Source organism: Aotus nancymaae, unplaced genomic scaffold, assembly GCF_030222135.1.
Source record: "Aotus nancymaae isolate 86718 unplaced genomic scaffold, 86718_ANA_hifiasm-v0.15.2.pri h1tg000002l, whole genome shotgun sequence".
Classification (NCBI taxonomy): Eukaryota; Metazoa; Chordata; class Mammalia; order Primates; family Aotidae; genus Aotus; species Aotus nancymaae.
This window is the reverse complement of record NW_026988413.1, coordinates 60,297,827-60,317,348: the sequence shown is the minus strand read 5'-3', so window position 1 is coordinate 60,317,348 and position 19,522 is coordinate 60,297,827. Positions and strand designations below refer to the sequence as shown.

At 34.8% G+C, this 19,522-nt stretch overlaps 1 protein-coding gene across 8 annotated transcripts in view; it reads left to right on the top strand.

Annotated features, from left to right (window-relative positions):
• CACNA2D1 (calcium voltage-gated channel auxiliary subunit alpha2delta 1) overlaps window positions 1–19,522 on the top strand; it is a 490,964-nt gene that overhangs the window by 389,713 nt on the left and 81,729 nt on the right. For 7 of the 8 annotated variants that reach the window (XM_021674256.2, XM_021674264.2, XM_021674268.2 and 4 more), the window contains exons 11-12: window positions 13,450–13,608; window positions 18,446–18,550. In XM_021674256.2, the coding sequence (XP_021529931.1) occupies window positions 13,450–13,608; window positions 18,446–18,550 (264 nt within the window). Of the gene's footprint in view, window positions 1–684; window positions 963–13,449; window positions 13,609–18,445; window positions 18,551–19,522 lie in introns of those variants that run through there. The other variant, XM_021674273.2, reaches the window with a different exon arrangement.

Here is a 19,522-nt window from a genome sequence, read left to right as displayed (position 1 = left end):
GCTAAACAGGAGGCTGGAAAGGAAGGTGAACCCTATTCCAGCTGGAAGCTTTTCCCTAAATGCAACTGCTACAAAAGCCTGCAGATTTCCTGGGTCCAGACCTCTGTGTGAGACAGGCCTGTGCTTATTGTTTGTCTATATAAACAAACAATAATTCTGAATATCGTGTTCTAAAGATTGTAAAAGTCTTTGCTTTACACAGTATGTGGTTCAAGGAACCAATATATGTTGGTCTATATCAAGTGAAGAGCAACAGGATGGAATGATCCTGCCAAGACATTAGAGCTGCATGAACAGTATTAGTAAGGCCACGTCTGGTTTGACTCACTCTTCACAGGCAATCCTGCCTCTTAGAGGGACTGATAGAATTGCATAGGGATAATGTACAACTTTGGAAACGACTAGTTATATGACCTTACACAAGTAACCTAGGGCTTCTGTCAGTTTCCATATCTTGAAAATGGACAGGATAATTTAACTGGCAAAAATGTTGTTGAGTACCAAGTGAAATGTTACATGTAAAGTGCTTATATTTTATAATCATGTATTATGATGACGATTATGGTTATTAGTGTCATCTTCCAACATTTTTCCACCAACTGTTGGGAGACATTTCTTTATGAATCTTTCGCATGTAAATCTAAGCATTAACAGCCAATTTCCTCAGATGTATGTGCGTTCCAGGATAGTAAAGAGATGTCTCCTTCCCCAGAAGAGATTTTCATTGCAGAGTAATTAAAATATTGTGTCTCTCTGGAGGAGAGGATGAGTGGGTTGTCAGAACGCCCAGTATAAGATCAGGGACTTCCTTGTCTTGGGACTCCTGGCTGGAAGTGCATCTCACTACCTATGCAGGTGACCCCTGGCTGTCCTCCTGTCATCCTGTGGGAATTGAGGTTTGGCCAGTTCCTGCGAACAAAGATGTTACTCTGCTGCTGCTGTTGCTATGAGGAATAAAGTCTGTCTGACTCAGAGGGTTTGTATTTTTCTGCCTTTTATCTATGAAACCGTAGGAGGCTAAGTTGTTAGCTTACAACTGGTGTAAAATCTCAGACATTTCACAGTTCTTGACTTGATTATTTAACACCAGCTAATATCAAAGCAGGGGGTTGTTTAAATATGGAGTTGCATTGTGTAGGCAAGTGAGAGATGATTTTAATTGTTCCATTTCCTATGTGCTCCAAATTTCAGATTTCCTTCTAAAATATGCCTAATGTATTCCTAGACAAGGACATGTTTTGTTGGTTTTTTAGATAAGGAACTTTGCTACTCAGCATATGAAAATGAGTGCAATTGTCAATTGTTTCACAATTTGAACTTAAAAGCAATTTCTATCCCCCAGTGCTTACAAAAAGTTCCTTACAAAACAGGCCCTCTTTTTGCCAGAGGTCAAGTAAAATAAAAGATATTTGGCATGCCAATACAGTTTTGTGACAAATGAAATCTAAGAGAGTAATTTCATGTCTTATCAAAAGCCATCCGTCTAGAGTTCAGGAAAACTTTATGTTGATCTATAGCTCATTTATGTCAACAAGAAGATTGTAGTTTATTCTCTTGCCATCAAGGTGGGGCCTGTGGCCACGTAGCCGGAGCCTCCCCTGGGAGCTCTGTTAAGCAATGGGTGGAAACGCAGCATCTCAAGTTCCACTCCAGAGCTAAGAACATCCGCATTTGGCAAGTCCCCCAACTGATTCCTGCGCAAGGGTTTTGATCACATTGCTGTTAACTGTGTGTACAACAGGCAGGCTTCATGTCATTATAGAAGAGGAAATCAGTATACTAAAGAAGTACATTTAGCAAATTCAGCAGGCAGTTCACTGGGGCTTGTTATAAATAATCATGTTTATCACTGATTCAGATTTTAAGAGCTTGGTATTTAGAGAATTTTAGACATTTGGTTCTTTAGGGATGGGGGAGGTCTTAGGAAGAAATGGAATTAGGAGAATTTGTTAAGGGAACCAAAATTCTGTCCTCTTATGTACATTTTTTTGGGGGTAAAGATGGGAACTTTATAAAAATATTTTCATTTAACAGACACATAAATTACAGGCAGTGAAGAAAAGATCAAAGAAAAAGATAAATTTAGTTATAATAGCAGGGCAAAGCCATCAAGGTTATTTCGTATTTTCTTTTCTTTTTTTCTTTTTATTAGATGACAGAAGATAGCTTAATTGCTTTAGAAATATAAAGAGAGTTTATAAGAAGGTGTTGACAAGTATGATAAGTATTTTTTTCCATTAATTACATGGTACACTAAGTTTTTGGTACTTTGAAATTAGTTGTATATGTAAAAGGGAAATAACAAAGTAATATTCAGGATGAGGCAGAGGAAGTACTTTTATTCTGAACTGAACTATTGTTTTTAAAATTATAAAAGTTATTGACTTATTTGATGGGACTTGAAGGACTAGGAAAAGACACGTGTCAATGCTTATTAGACGAATTTTTCTCAATTATAGTTTCATTTAATTTTGAGTATAGGTAAAGAGAATGACTTGGACTGGCCTGAGCAATCGATGTAGCAGAATTGTTCAGAGTTCTTTAAATTAGATTAAACTATCATATTTGTTCTTAATTATTTAGCAGGCTTAAAATTAAAAAGAAATTCAAATACAAATTGACGGTATGGGTACTTATTAATAAAATGCATACACTGCAATCTTAATTGTTGAATAAACAAAATGTATTTCATCAAATTCCTAGAGGAATAAAAAAAGCATTTTTAGAATTTTGATGTATATATTATAGCTTGAAACATAATGTGCTAAGACATGAAAATATATTTACCTTTTGACAATGAAGAGATTTTGTCATAAAGTGACAGTTTGTACTATAAGTTTTCTTGTAAACTGCAAATAAAAATATTGGCATTTACTGTTTTCTACAACAAATTCATCTTTGTAATGTTTTGTTCAGTCATTCTTGCTTATTGCACAGTTTAAAATATATTTTAAAATATGTTTCTGTCCTTGTGAAATCTCTTCTGCTATGTAGGTTTATAGGTATCTTCTTAACCTACCTTTTTTGTTATCAATTTATATAATCATCATCATCTAAGTTTTTCAGATGTATGTATTTTGTCTCAGCGGAACTGAGTTAAATTGAACATAATTCCTTCAACCCTAGTTGATAATTGTCATCAGCTGTTTCTGCATCCCAGGTACAAGTTCATGTTTAAAAGAATTCACTGGTGATGTGAATAACCTTCCTTAAAAAGCAGATCTATCCTTTCTGTCTATTGCATGTCTTATAGGTGTGTACAGATGAGAAATTTCTTCTGCTTACCATTACACCAATCTGGATGCTTCCAGGTCTAGATAGCTATGTGATCATCCCCCAGGTCTTTCCCCAGCTTAGGTCTTTGCTCAAATGCTTCCTGATAGAGAGGCCTTTGTTGACTACTGTCTGCCAGACAGCATATCAGTCTTAGTTATTCAACCACTTTGTTTAATATTTCATGTCACTTCATTTCTATTTCTGTCATTTCTCTTCACCTGATATTTTATATATGTTTGTTATTTTCTGTATCTTTGTATTCCATCCTCTCCAAGAATGTATGCTTCTTTGAGTAGAGAGGGTCTGTTTTGTATTAATGTTACCGTACATAGAATAGTTCAAAGCACACAGTGGTGGTTCTTGAACTGACTCTACCTTTTTGTCAGTCAGAACAGTGATGAACAAAAAATATACTAGATGAATGTCAGAATTTTACAAACAGTTTCAATCAGTGATAAGTTAACTTTGTGTCTTTATATGACCAGTGATCTTCACTCATATTATCAATATTACAGTATCTCTCTTCTGTGAACAGCTTAGTTACGTATGCCATTCTTTTTGTGTTCCTCAAGCAAACTGAGGCATCACCATACTGTAACTGTTCTTTTTTTTTTTTTTTCCAACTAGGGACTTTTCCAAGTAATCAGCTTCAGATATTATGAAAATATTGTACATATTGGTCAGGTCTGTATCAAAGTGTTGGTAAAGGGGAATAGATCAGAGGGTATGTGATTGTTTCATGATTTCATTAAGGTTTTGTCTTCAGGAGCTGGCATTCAAATTTCTAGAGGGCTATGCAAAAAGCATGGATAATGGAAATAATACTGATAAAATTATTGTACCTGGAGAATGATGGAGTGGGAGAGAAAGCTGCCCATTTTTCCAGCTGAGAAAGTGCTGTGGAATCAGGAGTGCACAGTGGTTGATTAAAAAATGGTTGAGAAAACAGCAATGTCAGGTAGAGATGCAGGGCGATGCTAAATTCAGTTTACATTTCAAGTAAAAGAATGGCATACTTTCATTGGCTTCAAATGTTTTTAAATGAATATAATTAGAAAATTATACAATTTTCTCTATCACAATATAAACAGAATATATTAAAAATGATAATTGGGTCTTGTTTAGAAATCCATCCAACATTTCAACAAGGTAAACAGACTAAATACAGGTTACATCATGATTCAAGTATTTGGAATATTTGTTTAAAAATGAAAATACTTATTGAAAAGTTTGATGAATGATGATTTACATTTATAGGCAAACACAATTTGTATCTATAATTATAATAGAGACTTATATTCCATTTTCTTTACTGGTGCCATTTTTTAGACATATACAGAATTTATTATTCCTTATTTATATATTTTTTCCTGATTATTAAACTATCTGATGTGAATTATATGGTTTTAGAATTGGAAGAGTTTTCCACCTAATCTAGAAAACACTTAATTTCAGAAAGGAGCAATCTGCAGCTCAGATGAGATAATTGAATCAGTTGTGGCTGTGATGCTTATTAGAGGCAAGGCCTGCACTAGACATGGTTTTCCTAAATTGATTAAAGAGTAGGTAATTCTTTCTCAATATGCTTCTGTTTTTATACAATGAACCGAAGAAACCACAAACCAGGAGCCACTGTTGAGAACAGCACCATCAACTTCAAGACTGGAGCGGCCAACTCCGAGTGTCATACTGAAGATATTTATGTCTCTGACTGTGCGAGGGTGACCACACCTTCTAGTTTTCCCTGGACAGGGATTCATAACAGAAATTAAAATCACGTTCACAACATTAGCAAAATTATCCATTAACTAGCAGTACTTTTAGTAATATATTTAGGACCTGTATTAAAGATAGAGAAAACAATGTATGAGATATATTTAGAAGATCTGAAATTTGGAATTAATGAATAATTCTTCCTGGAATGAAAAGGACACCCATGTGAAGATGGCAGTTTTTCTGATTTACTCATAAAGCCAATTTTAATTTGACAAAAAATCCTCAAGTTTTTGCAGTAGAAAGACAGTTGTGAAAAATATTACATGACAGGAGGTGACGGCTTTCTCTTCTGTTATTAAACTGTAATCGAAAGTGATTAAAGACCGGAGAGAAAATGTGTCAAGGATTTGGGCTTGGGTTGAGCTCTGAATCTTGGTTGCTGTGTGACTCCGGACACTTGGTTTAACATTATAAACCTCATTTCCTCAACTTTATAATGGGAAGCCTATCAAAACTAAAACTGCAGCTTGTTGAAAGTTAAACAACTTAATGGATATCAAGTATTTAGCCTGACACAGAGGCTAAATTCTCAATATATGTTAGCTAATACTTTTTAAAATTATTCATATTAAAAAGTAAGCTCATGAAATAATGGAGGGACAAAGGACTAAAAAATTATAGAAATATATCCAAAATCTTAATGTGGTATAAAGAGTGGATCATGAATAGATTATTCCCATAAAAGGGAAAGTTGGCTATTTGTAAAAACAAATTGCCAATTTTGTTATCACCTCATAGTATTGGGGAAAATAAATGCCAGCATGACTACATACCAAAACCCATGAAACATTAGTAAGGTTACAGATGAATAATTTCCTGACTGATAGATGGTTGATTTTCTAAGTACAAAACTCTTCTAAGAAATAATAAAGGAATAGGCTCATAGGTTTAGATTAAATAGTAAGCAACAATCTGGAAAAACAGAACTATACAAAAATTAATATGTGAGAAAAGGTTCATCTTTCTACCAAAGAAATTCAAGTAGTTAAAATACTGAAATTTTTATTACAATTTAACAAATAAAAAATGGGAAGTGTTTATGAGGCTACAGTGAGACTAGCACATACATACTTTAAATTGATACAAAGTTTTTGGAAAGTAATTTGGTAACAGATAACCTAGAAAGCATTTGTTTTTCTATTCATCTGAACTTTTCTATTCGTTTATTGTTTTCTGAAATTCAAAGACATACTAAACAGCTAAAACTGCAGCTAAGTCGCAAGAACAAATGAACGAAAGTCCTGACTGCAGTTTTGATAACATTTCACCCAGACATTGAATTTTAAACAGCCACTTTATAAATCTTACTTCTTATCTGTTTTCCAGAAATAACTCTTAACACCTCTGTATGGATAAATGTTATCAGCTATTTTATCTGGATTTTAGAATAACCATTTTTATATAATCTCTTATGATTTCCAAATTTACTATGAAAAATATGAAAATCAAAATAAATTTTGAAAGTTTTTAAAAATAGGAATATGTACATAAAACAGGCATAGACAAAATTTTGGAGCGCGCAACCTCTGCTCATTTTCCTTTTATTTTTCCTGCATCGCCATCTGCTGGCCAAAATCTGGATAGTGTCTGATTCCATAATTTGTGTTTGCATTTGCTAATAAGCAAAATTTTATTAAGTTGCTTATTTAAATTATTTACTATGTTATAAAATATAAATATGTTATATATATTATCCATCATAGTTAACTTGTGTAAATAAGTTTACTAGTATTATTTTAATTTTAAAAAATCCCTTTCCAAAGCAATCAGGTCTGGATTTGAATTATTATTTTTGCTGATCATTACATGACTTGAGCCAACGATTTTCCATGGTTATTTCTTTTACATGCCAAAAATAGAGAAAATAAAACATTAACATGTTAAGTAATAATTTAAATATTGAACAGTTTTTTTCAAAAACTATAATTACTTATGTCCGATTTTTGCTTATTAAAAATACTTTAGGACTAAATAAGGTACAAAGTACCCTAAAGAAAGGCTGCCTTTAAACATTTAGAATCCATGCATAGGGAGAGCAGTCTTTCTGAGGTGAAGGGATGCAAATTAAAAGACATTTTGAAAGCTGGGTACAGTGGCTCGTGCCTTTAATCCAGATGTTTGGGAGGCCGAAATGGGGGTGGCTTGAGGCCAGGAATTCGAAACCAGGCTGGGCAAAATAGTAAGACCCTATATAATTTTTTAAAACTAAAAACCATTTTTAAAAGACAGGCTGATTGGGCAAAGAATAAATGGGCTACTTCCCCTTCACTGAAGTTTCAAGTAGAAGATAAGACATTAAGAATGTCTTTTGTCCTTAATTCTTAATGTTTCTAGTGCAGAACTTCTTGACTCCACTAAACCATTCAAAGGGAGACTTGGCACTCCAAGAAGATGTGTTCCAGTTGCCATTTCTAGACAAAGGGCACTTCCCAGTAACTTTCTGCTTCTTTGACTTACAGTGTGTCTTAAGGCAATAGGAACATTTCATTGTTTGTGTCCTGGGACAATATGATGACGAGCAGAGTCCCCCTCACAGAAATATTTCATGGAATGATTTCTTATTCAGCGGAGGAAATTAAAGCAAAAATAGAGACTGCCTTTACAAAAGCAAAAGTTTGGCTTATTTCATTTGAGATATTGATACTTTGCTTTGACTGGAAAGCATCTTTTAATTTGCTGTGTGTACTTGACTGTGATATTTAATAGGAAGGTTCTTTGGAAGTATTGAAATGCACTCATCATAGTTTTATCAGAAACTATTTCAACACTAAATGTTTGAGGGACACTTGTATTGTCCTGTTAGTGAACTTTATTTCAAGCTCACCACAGCCAATGCAGTTTATCTGAATATTTCTCATGAATTAGGAATCTGTTCTAATTTCAGTACTGTGTAACCTAATGTTTTTTACTAAAATAATTTTTAAAACAATAGAGTTATCATTTAACATCTGTATGTCAGACTCTATGCTAGATGTTCTATATATCTTTGACTATTTTAATGTCTATTTGAACAGAATATTTGTACTTTTGAATGTCCAAGTTTAACATATTGCAGAGCTAAGATGCAATGGATCTATTTATAATTCTATAGCTTGATTATCAGTCAACATTTTACACTGACTTCTAATTTTCTTAAAATCCACCTCCAAGGACTTTTAAAATTTATCCATTTATTCGGTAAATATTTATAGTATGTCTATTACATGCCAAGTACAGGAGATCCAGTGGTGGAGTGGACATTTTCTCTGGCCATGTGGGCTAATAATCCAATAGAGGGGTCTATTTATTAAGCCAGGATATAGAAAACTATGAGATTATAACTGTGTGCTCTGTAAAAATAGATAGATTGGCCTGGTGTGGTGGCTCATGCCTGTGCTCCCAGAAGTTTGGGAGGCCGATGCAGGCGGATCACCTAAGGTTGGGAGTGTGAGACCAGCCTGACCAACATGGAGAAACTCTGTCTCTACTAAAAATATAAAATTAGCCAGGAGTGGTGGTGCATGTCTGTAATCCCAGCTACTCAGGAGGATGAGGTAGGAGAATCACTTGAACCTGGGAAGCAGAGGTTGCAGTGAGCAGAGATGGCGCCATTGCACTCCAGTCTGGGCGACAAGAGCGAAACTCTGTCTAAATAGAGAGAGACAGAGATAGATATTAAGGAGAGCATAGTATTGGGTGATTTAATCTAGTCAGGGAAGGTCATGAAAAGTTTCATGAGGACTGAATGAAGAAGGGAGAAAAAGTATTGTAGGCAGAGGAACAGTGTATATATAATGGGAAAAAGTGTTTTTGGCAGAAGGAACAAGAGATGTGGAAGTGTAAAGGAAAGAATGCTGTAATGCTGGAGTAGATATACAAAGTCCTCCAGGACTTTACCCCAGATGCCCATGTTAACACGTGTGCCTTCCTAACTAAACAGGCTCACAGAAATTGTTCTCAGCAGTTCTAATGAGGGACCTACTTACTTGAATTTTCTGGGATTGGAAAAGGAATCGATATGATGTTAGTTTGCAGAAGTATAAGCAAAACCTTATAATTTTGCTCTGAGGTTTTTAATATGTGGCTTTAAATTATTATCTAGGCACATGTTATCAAAGACTGCCACTTCAGCCCATGAAAATGAACCCTTTTTTTTGTTGTTGTTGATAGAGTCTTGCCCTGTCTCCAGCCCCAGCCTGGGCTGGAGTGCAATGGCACAATCTCAGTTCACTGCAACCTCTGCCTTCTCAGTTCAAGCGATTCTCCTGCCTCAGCCTCCCTAGTAGCTGGGAGTACAGGCACATGCCATCATGCCCGGCTAATTTTTTGTATCTTTAGTAGAGATGAGGTTTCAGCATGCTGGCCAGGCTGGTCTCGAACTCCTGACCTCATGATCCGCCTGCATTGGCCTCCCAAAGTAATCCCAAAGTGCTGGGATTACAGGCATGAGCCACCACACCCAGCCTAATAAACTCATTATTAAAATATACATGATATCATATAAGCTGATGAGTCTGAGATATCTGTGAAATACAGTCTTATCTGATTTTAAACTTTCAAATTTCTCATTACCTTCCTAGGAGAATAAGATTTGATATAGGGAGTTATACTTTGTAAGTTATTCCTTTCTCTACATTATTTATCAGTTTTATTATGAATGCAATTGTAATTCTGTTATACTACTACTGAATTTGTGTTTAAGGAATCGAATTTACATTTAATCAGTTGGTGTTAAAGTGACTTAATGAGATGCTTCACTTTTCTGTGTTAAAAGCAGGTCAAGGTCAACTGAAAGACTCTGGGCAATGCATTATTCAGTGCTCGATTTCTGCATAACTTGTATCTTTGTGGTGATTCACGGTTTAAGTCGGTTAATAACATTTCCTGCAACCATTTCTAATAATTCTCTAAGGTCACTTTAGTATTAATATATTGACAGACTGTATTTTTACTTACCAATACAGGAGAATTCTAACATTTGTTTGTTTTCAAATAGAACATGTAGAATAAGTTTGCATCTGATAACCAGAGAATAGAAGAGTGATAAAAGAGACAGTAGGGCTGGTCATTTGGACCTGAAGATACTCAGTTTTCAATATTTTAATTTATAGAAAACAGTAAATACCCTGGAACTTTGTTCTCACACTGGTGATATACATGAAAGTCTTGTTCAAAATAAACATGAAACAGGACTCATTATCTCTTTGAGGACATTTTACCTCTTGTTTTATCTTTCTTCTGTCTAAACCTTCCTTCTCCTCCCATTGTCCTGATCACCTTGCTTCAAGGTTAAAGGAGACTAATGCCACAGACATTAGGATCATCATCCAAGTCCACATACCACCTGGCTGGGTCAGCCTCCACTCCTCTTTCCTAGAATAATGAAGTTGATGTATATTTTCTTAAAGGGCCATTACTCTGTGTGTCATCTGGATCCATCTGTCCCTACCTTTCCAAGAACTTTATTTTTTACCTCTCTTCTATTTCCTGCATCTTTTTCTTCCTTCTCTCTTTAATACCAGTCTTCTCATGCTCTAGTGACCCCTAGCTTTAAAGCAGACTTTTCTTGACCCCAGGTCTACCCTGCATTGCCACCTGTTTTCCTGCTCTGCATCCCAGCCAAGGCACTTTGAAGATTTGCCTGCATTCAGTAGCAGAAGATGTGCTCCTGCTGTCCCTTTGTTCAACCCCCCGCCCCCAGAGGCTGCCTACATAATGTGGATGAGTTCACTGGCAAGTTTTAAGTCCTCATCTTCTGTCTTCACACAATATCTTCCTTTTAACATGTTTTTCTCTCATCATCCAAAACAGTCCAATCTCCTGATTTCCCTCCTGTCTCCATGGAAACTTGCTCTTACTTAGTTTTCTCAGGTACTCCTACTCTACTCTACTTTTTTTTTTTTTTATATGGCTTTAAACCAAATTTTTTTGCTGAAGCCTTCTGTTTTTTATTTTTTTAATTACTTAGCCAAGACTTCTTTTGAGCCTCATGCTTTAAATGTTACTTATTGACATGCACACTTGCATATCTCACATCTATTGAAATCTCACCCTAAGTTGAGCTCTGTGCTTCTCTTCTCTATTGCTCAGTTATCCCTGACGAGGTCATCCCTCCAGTCCTCTATCCTTCCAGATGCCCACGTCAGAAACCCAGCAGTTATTTAAGATATCACTCCATTATACATCCTCCTACTGAATCCACCACGAAGTCCCATTTGATTCTTTCTCAGAAATACCTCCTGAATCCTTCCCTTTCCAACCATCTCCACAAATAACAAAGCCACTGTGTATTTTCAGCTAGGTTACTGCAAAGCCTTCCAATGATTCTCCCTTCTTTGTATTGTACACATCTCAAATCCATTTTCCACATAGCAGCTAGGATGCACTCTTAAAATTATAGAGTCAATTATTTTATGTTTGGCTTAAGATCTTCCGGTGACTTTCCATTTCACGGAAAATAAAATCGTTATCAGCATTTCCATTAGACCCCACATGATCTAGTCCTTGCCTCCCTCTCTGAACTCATTTTACGTCTTTTGTCCTCCTGTCAGACAGAGCTAAACTCATTCTCTTTACGTTTTCTTAAAAAGGCGTTTTTTCTTTCCACGTCAGGGCCTTTGCACATGTTGTTCTGTTTGCTTGGAATCTTCTTCATTAGTGTTCTTCACTGTGTTCTTCTTCTAAGAAATGGCATTTCCATTTCTTAGGAGAATTTTCTTTCAAATGTCCACAGTCCAAGTTAGAAACACCTCTCCTGATAGTGTCTCCTAGAGCATAATATTACATTGCTTTATAGAATGAATCATAATTTATTGTACTCTATTGAGAGGTAATGCAGGAAGAGTTTTTTCATAGACAGAATGGGGATAATGTTTATCTTGTGGAGTATTTGCAGAGAAGAAATTATTTACATGTGTAGAATATGTAGTGCATGCAGAACAGTAGATAACTGTTTATATATTTGTGATATTTGTGTGTGTGCAAATAATTATGTCTGAAAGCATAAAACTATTCCCTGTCACAATTCTTGGCATGTAATAGGCTGCTAGTAAATATTTTCTTAATAAACTGATGAATTGTGCAATACATCTTTTTTTTTTTTTTTTTTTTTGAGGCGGAGTTTCGCTCTTGTTACCCAGGCTGGAGTGCAATGGCGCGATCTCTGCTCACCGCAAGCTCCGCCTCCTGGGTTCAGGCAATTCTCCTGCCTCAGCCTCCTGAGTAGCTGGGATTACAGGCACGCGCCACCATGCCCAGCTAATTTTTTGTATTTTTAGTAGAGACGGGGTTTCACCATGTTGACGAGGATGGTCTCAATCTCTTGACCTCGTGATCCACCCACCTCGGCCTCCCAAAGTGCAATACATCTTATAATTAGGTTCAGTGATCTTCAGAGAAAAAAATAAAGATGCGTTATATTTTCAAGAACATGTAATCACTTGTGACCCACTCATTAAAATAAGTATGTGTTTTTGATCTGAAAATATCTTTGACATTTTATCTGGCCATCCCTTTTCTTGGCAAACATGCTTTTTATTATTATTCCCATTTTGCAGATGTGACCGTCTAGGTGCCAACAGCCAGAAGAATTTCCACAAATTACAGAGTTAATAAATGATTGGATGACTCCACTCATCCTGTCATCCTGGATTTTGTTGCAATATCCCTATTCTCCTTTTCTTTTTGGAAATACCCAGAGAATGATGTGAATATTTTTTATAGGGTTGGCAAAATTACTTTGATGATCATTTTTAAGTTTTCAGTTTTGGGCAGCTGTCATTGGAGTTGATGTTTTCTCTCCCACGGCCTCTCTGTTGATTAGGCCTTCATCACCTTGCCTCCGTGGTTCCCTTGGCACTCTTTAGTAACCTCTAAAGTGATATTTCTAAAAGGCTACCAGTTGTTTTTGATTCACATTGTTTTTTTCTGTTGGCCTCCGTAGCATCAAATTTCAAAATGACTAAACTCTGATCCACGTTATTCAGTGTATTACTTTTCCAACCAGTCTTTCCTAATGAGAGGCAATGAAAGTGTTTAACATGTCCCCACAACCTGGGCAGGCATCCCATATCATTTCTGAATTCTGAATATATTTCATTGCTTTGGATTAGTTTTTTCTACATCCTTATCAAATTCAAGTACTAGAAGGGATGTCATATAATTTGATTCTCAAATTTATGAGCAGAGAAACCAGGCTTTGGGAATATAAGCAACAGTCTCAAGTTCCTGTATGGGTTGGTAGCTCCAGTGAAAATTGACATTTGTTTCTTAATGCACTTTTGTTACCAGCCTACTCAGTTTTGCATTTGAAAGAGTAAACGTTGCAATACCGTTTGAGAGTATCAAACGCAAATTCTATGAAAACTATATGGTTTATTTTAATGTTTATTTATGTATTTACTTTTTAATCTTTTGCAGTTTAACAGCAACGCTCAGGATGTCAGCTGTTTTCAGCACCTTGTCCAGGCAAATGTAAGAAATAAGAAAGTGTTGAAAGATGCAGTGAATAATATCACAGCCAAAGGAATTACAGATTATAAGAAGGGCTTTAGTTTTGCTTTTGAACAGCTGCTTAATGTAAGTATCATGTTATGTCTTTTTTTTTCTTATTCAGTTGTAGTATCTAAATTTCAATATGCTGATAGTTACTACTTTTTGGGGTTAGATAGTGCTATTTTTCACTTATTTGAAAAGCAGATGTGTGCAGGGAGAAGAAATGTTTGAACTGTTTTTATTTTTGAATTGAAAATTCAAAAGGTATCCAAAATGTAGATTTTTAAGTTTTTAATTTTTTCTTTATTTGTTCAATCTATGTTTTAAAAAATTTATTAGGAAATAGTTTAATTTAATTTTGAATAAGCACTCAAAACTTAATTGGCCTATATAGAATATCATTACTTTTTCTTATCTCAGTCACTACAGTATTTATCTGTAACCTTGCACTTTCAATTGTCAAATAGTTGCTGAAAACATTTTAGTTTTAAACATCTAGTTTGGGTCTTTATGTTGTTCCTAAATGTATAGAAAGTTCCAAATGGTAGACCTGAAGATGAACAAAAATGTAACTCCTGGAGTAGGAATTCTTTCTCAGTGGGAATTCTCGACCATCACTAATCAGTGTCTACAGTTAGACTGTCAGACACTGGCATGCTATTGCCCCAACTCATAGAGTGTCTTATACTGTGGACTAGTGTTTTTAAATTGCCATGCCCTCTTTTTCACTTTGAGTTACTTGAAAGCAGGGACCATATAGTTCAATTATTTTATTTCTTACTGGGCAATATTATTAACATGATTGAGAGCAGGAACCTTACCTGTCTTGGTTTCCACATGTATGCATTAGAGGTCACTATAACAGGTCACTATACCAGAGAATTGTACGTAAGATCATCCGTGGAACCTGGCATGTAACAAACCACATGCAGGTGTAGGTTGCTGGGTGGTGTTGGGAGTCATGGTCATTATTGCTGTAATTACTAGCCCATGTCTGTAAAAAGTCAGATCATAATATTTGCTGAATCACTGAAAGAACTCTTACATTTGGTCCTTATGCAAATATGAATTTGTTGTTCCTGAGTGACTATTCTAAATAGTTTTTGAGATATCCAGTTGGGTGATTCATTTATTCATTCAGCCAATATTTATTGAGTGCATCACCGTTTCCTGTCATAGTGCTAGTGCTGGAATTATAGAAGTAAACAGGACCAGCTGCTCTCAGAAGGTCCAGCATAACGTGCTAAATAATCATCCATAGAGCAGCGTGCAAGTGCCATTACACGGTATTCAGCGTGTTCCCTGAGACAGCACAGAGGATAGGCCCAGCTCACTCAAAGGAGGTCAGGAAAGTGTGGCATTTCGTAAACATGAGATTTTGAAGAATGATTAGAACTTAGGTAGGTAGAGGAAGGGAAAACTATTTGAGAAAAAAAGAGCACATTGTAGAAAGGCACAGAAATGTGACACAACATGGCATAGTAAAAAATTGCAGATGGCTGGCATAGTTGGGACATGAGCAGTATAGGAAGCTGATGGAAATGGAAAGGACATGAGATAGCAGTTAATGAAGTGTTTAGGCGCAAAGGAAAACTTTGTAGTATGGACTTGGAGTGTTCTAAGTTAAGGAAGCTATTGTAGAGATCCTGGTGTGGGAATAGCAGTGAGGTATTATTAAGGAGCATGGCATGGGAACTAATTAGGTCGTATAGGCTGGATTGCAGAGTGAGAGAGGCTTGGGTGACTACATTCTCTGAACTGGACTAGTAGGTGGATGATCACACAGGAACCTGCATAGAGGAAATGTGGGGGTAGAAATAGCTCAGTTTCACATATGTTAAATTTGAGGCCATGTTGTTTAATAGACACCCTTAAATAAGTAAGAAGACAGAAAATCAGATGTGCAGCCCTGGTATTTTCAAGGGAAATGATGTGTGGTGAAATGCATATGTTTGTTAAATGTTGCATGTTCACTAAAATTTGAAAGCTCAACTACAAAATTGTTATGTGACTGACCATTAGATTAAAATGTATTCTTCCTCTAGTAAAGGAATATTATCGTTTTTGATAAAAATTATTTTTTGCTTAAGTCAATAATTGAGTTTCCTCGATCTTGGCATTTTAATTACTCTTCTTAGTATTTTTTTTCCTCACTTCATCGCCTCCTGTTTGGGTTTCAATTGTGAAATGATCAGAAGTTTCAAGTGTAAAGTAGGATTTCAGAAGCAGCTTCACTAGAGAGGCCATGTTAACTCCCAGATTTATTACTAGTGGCTGATAAAATATGATTTAACTCCTATAGGCCTCTCCTGCTGCCTTTATAACTGCTAAATTTGTAATGATTTTTTAAATATGTTCCCAGTTGTTCCCTTAGTAAGTCTAATATGTTTTGCTTTCCATACATCCCATATATATTGAAAATCTTTATTTTAAAATAATTGGAAGCATATTTTGTTTTCCTTCAAACCCTTCCAGTCATCTTATCACTCAAATGCCAATTTTTTTTTGTTTCTTTTTTGTCCTTACAATGTTTACTTTTAAGATCACTGAAGCAAGTATTAAACAGAACCAGACATATCAGTTCCAAAGCAAAACTTACATTTGGATTTGAATTAACCTTCAGGTACCATTTCATAAAATATTACCATATGTATGCATTTTCAAAAAAATTTATATTGAGTGCATATATGATGCTGTGCTATATACTGGCACACAGATATACAGTAAAGTAAGTTACCAACTCTACTCATTGTGGTTTTATTGAAATAATCATTTTTTTTGTATAATTTGTTCAAAGCCAGTTAATTGTTGTCAGTGTGTGATTCTTTAGATAATTGCAAATGCATGGAAAATTTGCTATTATGTACTTGGCTCTACCACAAGTCCTGAGAGGCTACTCCTGTGAAAAATCATGTTGAAGGCCAAACATTTCTTTCTTTTACCCATATTCCTTCTTTTGTATATTCCCTAACATCTGTCTCTCTTGGGAAATGTTACTATAATTTTATTTACATAAATATACAAATGATCAGCAAGACCTAGTGTGTTAATTTACATTGATATTTGCATCCAATAATAGTACTTTCAGTACTTCAAACACAAAACCATGTCCTATGGTTTTGTTTAACATTTTTACAGGATAGTTTTTTAGGTACATATTATTTTGCCTATTTTATACATGGAGATAAAAAAGACAAATCACCAGAAAAACCAATTTTAGTTAAGGATTTCAGGCACATTTCACAAAGAATTTTGTTGATAAAATGTGTACAACTTTTTGTACAGTCAGATTTTCAGATAAGTTACCTTCAACCATAAGAGCCATGCTTGAAAGTGACAAATTATATTTGTGTTTTCACAATGCTTGATTAAAAGCTTTTACTGCCAGTGTTCTAATGGCTGAGTCGATGGAGTGAGATGACCTGAAACAGGATCTTTGCATTAATAGAGAAAAATATTGTCTTTATTAATTTTTATAACAGAAAATGGGTTTTATCTTCTTGAAAAAATAAGGTAGAGCCTAGACATTCAATGACTTACAACACTAAAGAAAAATTAATGATTTTTAAAAGTATTAGTCATTTAAAGACCAGGGCTGTGCTATGCTGTGCAATGTGGTAACAATAATCACAGGTGACTGCTGAGCACTTGAAAGATGGCTGATCTGAATTGATGTTGTGTAAGCATAAAATGCATACTGAAGTTTGAAGACTTAAGGAAGAAAAAGCTGTATAACATCTCAATATTGATTTCATATTGATTAATAATATTTTAGATAACTAGGTTAAAGAAAATATATTAGTAGAATTAATGTCAGATATTTGTTATTACTCCCATTAAAGTAGTTATTAGAAAATTTAAAGTTCCATATTAGGCTCATGTTATATTTCTTTTGGACAGCACTGAACCTAGGGTTGACATTTTCAAAGAAGCTGAGCATTCATAAATTAGTGTGATCTTTTATTCTCAGCATTTAAAGCAAACACATTTCACAACAGTAGAAAAGTTAAGATAATAATTTCAGACCTTGGAGAAGTCCAGCTTTCTAAATTAATTGTTCATTTTAATGGCCCTTTGGTGCTAATCCATCATTCTCTCATATCTCACTCTTTTGGAGAACTTAAAGTTTAAGATTTACCATGGACTTCAGTCTTTCAGGATTAGAATCTGTGTGGCTGGTTGAGAGCTTATAGGAGGATATTCTGGGAATAGGTATCAGCATTGAAAAAGGAACAGAAGAGCATTGCATTTTAGGTGATCAGTTAGGAGTTTGCGATTTCAAACATGTAAAGTGAATAAAGTAGACTGAATAAAGAGAAGAAAAGACTTACTTGAAAGTGGATTGAAGATACACATTTTAAATCAATGTTATTTTTTGTTTATGTTATAAAATTATATGGGCATAAAACTGACAAGCATTTATTAAAAGCTCATTTTTAATAAACTACTGAGATTTTATTATGTGCTAGGCAGTCTTCTAGGGAGGGATGAAAACGTCTTTGAGCAAAAAAGACAAAACTTCCTTCCCTTAGGTAGCTTACGTTCTGTTGGGGGACCTTAACAATAAACAAATGAGAAAATAAAATACATAATGTATATAAAAGAAGGTAAAATGCTATGAAGAAAAGTACTGTGGGAGAGAGACTGCAATTTAGAACATACTTGTGAGGAATCACCTCATGATAAAGTGGCGTTTGATGAAGGACTGAAGGAAGTGAGAAGGTGAGACCTGTAGTTACCTGGGTGGTCAGGGGAAAGCCTGGTGGAGGGGAGGGCCTGAACTGATCCAGGAGCAAGATTTTAGAATATATTTTGTGAGTAGATGTTTCATTAATTACTTGCAACCTTCTCATGCTCTTTCCATGTAGCTTTATTTTCTCTTTTATTGTGAGTGATATGCATATTGTTTTGTTTTTAACAGTATAATGTTTCCAGAGCAAACTGCAATAAGATTATTATGCTATTCACGGATGGAGGAGAAGAGAGAGCCCAGGAGATATTTACCAAATACAATAAAGATAAAAAAGTGAGTGTAATTTTATAATATTTAAATTTTAATACAGGTGGTTTTTAAAGAGATAGTGGGTAGTGGCAGTAGGGGAGAATTTTTTGGTTAAAACCTGAGTGTGCCAATTATAAAGCCATATGAATCATAGATTATAAACCAATGGGTGAATTAGAGAGCTATTAAATATAATATTTATATCATATTCCTAAGTAATTCATATCTAATATATTAATAAAATATATCTATGGCTCCTATTTTATTCTTATGCATAAATTGTAAATAAAATGTTATTAAAACGAATCAAAGGAATGGAAAAATAGGAAAAATTTCAAAATTTAAGGCTTATTGGATAAAATTTATTTAATTATTAAAGATTGAAGTAATATTCAAATTTCCTGAATACTCAAAAAAGTCTCTATAAGTACTGTCTTGTAATTTTACAAAACGGCAGTTTACAACAGCAAAAACTACGTCCTCATTTGAAAACTGATTCCTTTCAAGAAAAGATGAAGACAAATCCTTTAATAGGTATAATATATTAAAAGAAAGCATTTCATAAGCAAATGAAGATGGTGAAGATTAGTGTTTGTAGCTGGAATAGATTTGAATGTATGTTTTATTGTAAGGGCAGAGTATTACGGAGAAAGGGACCTCAGTGAACCTGATACTGTGGAGGAGTATCAGCTTCAATCAAAACTCTAACTATCTTCTCTAGCAGTCCTATCATCAGCTTATGTCAATTTTCTGACCAACACTCCACATTTTGTAAGAGTACTGTGATTCTCAACCTGGTTTCCTAAAATGCTAATGATTCATTTAAAAAGTAATGAGAAATTATAAACTCTTTCTGGTGTTTCAAAAATTTCTACAAAAATTATACATTTATATATGAGAAAACTCTGCAGGATAAAATGCCCGTTGACTGCTTCTGATTGGAATTTTCACCATTTTGAAAGATGTGGTTATTACTAGCTCTAATGGATTGTTTTA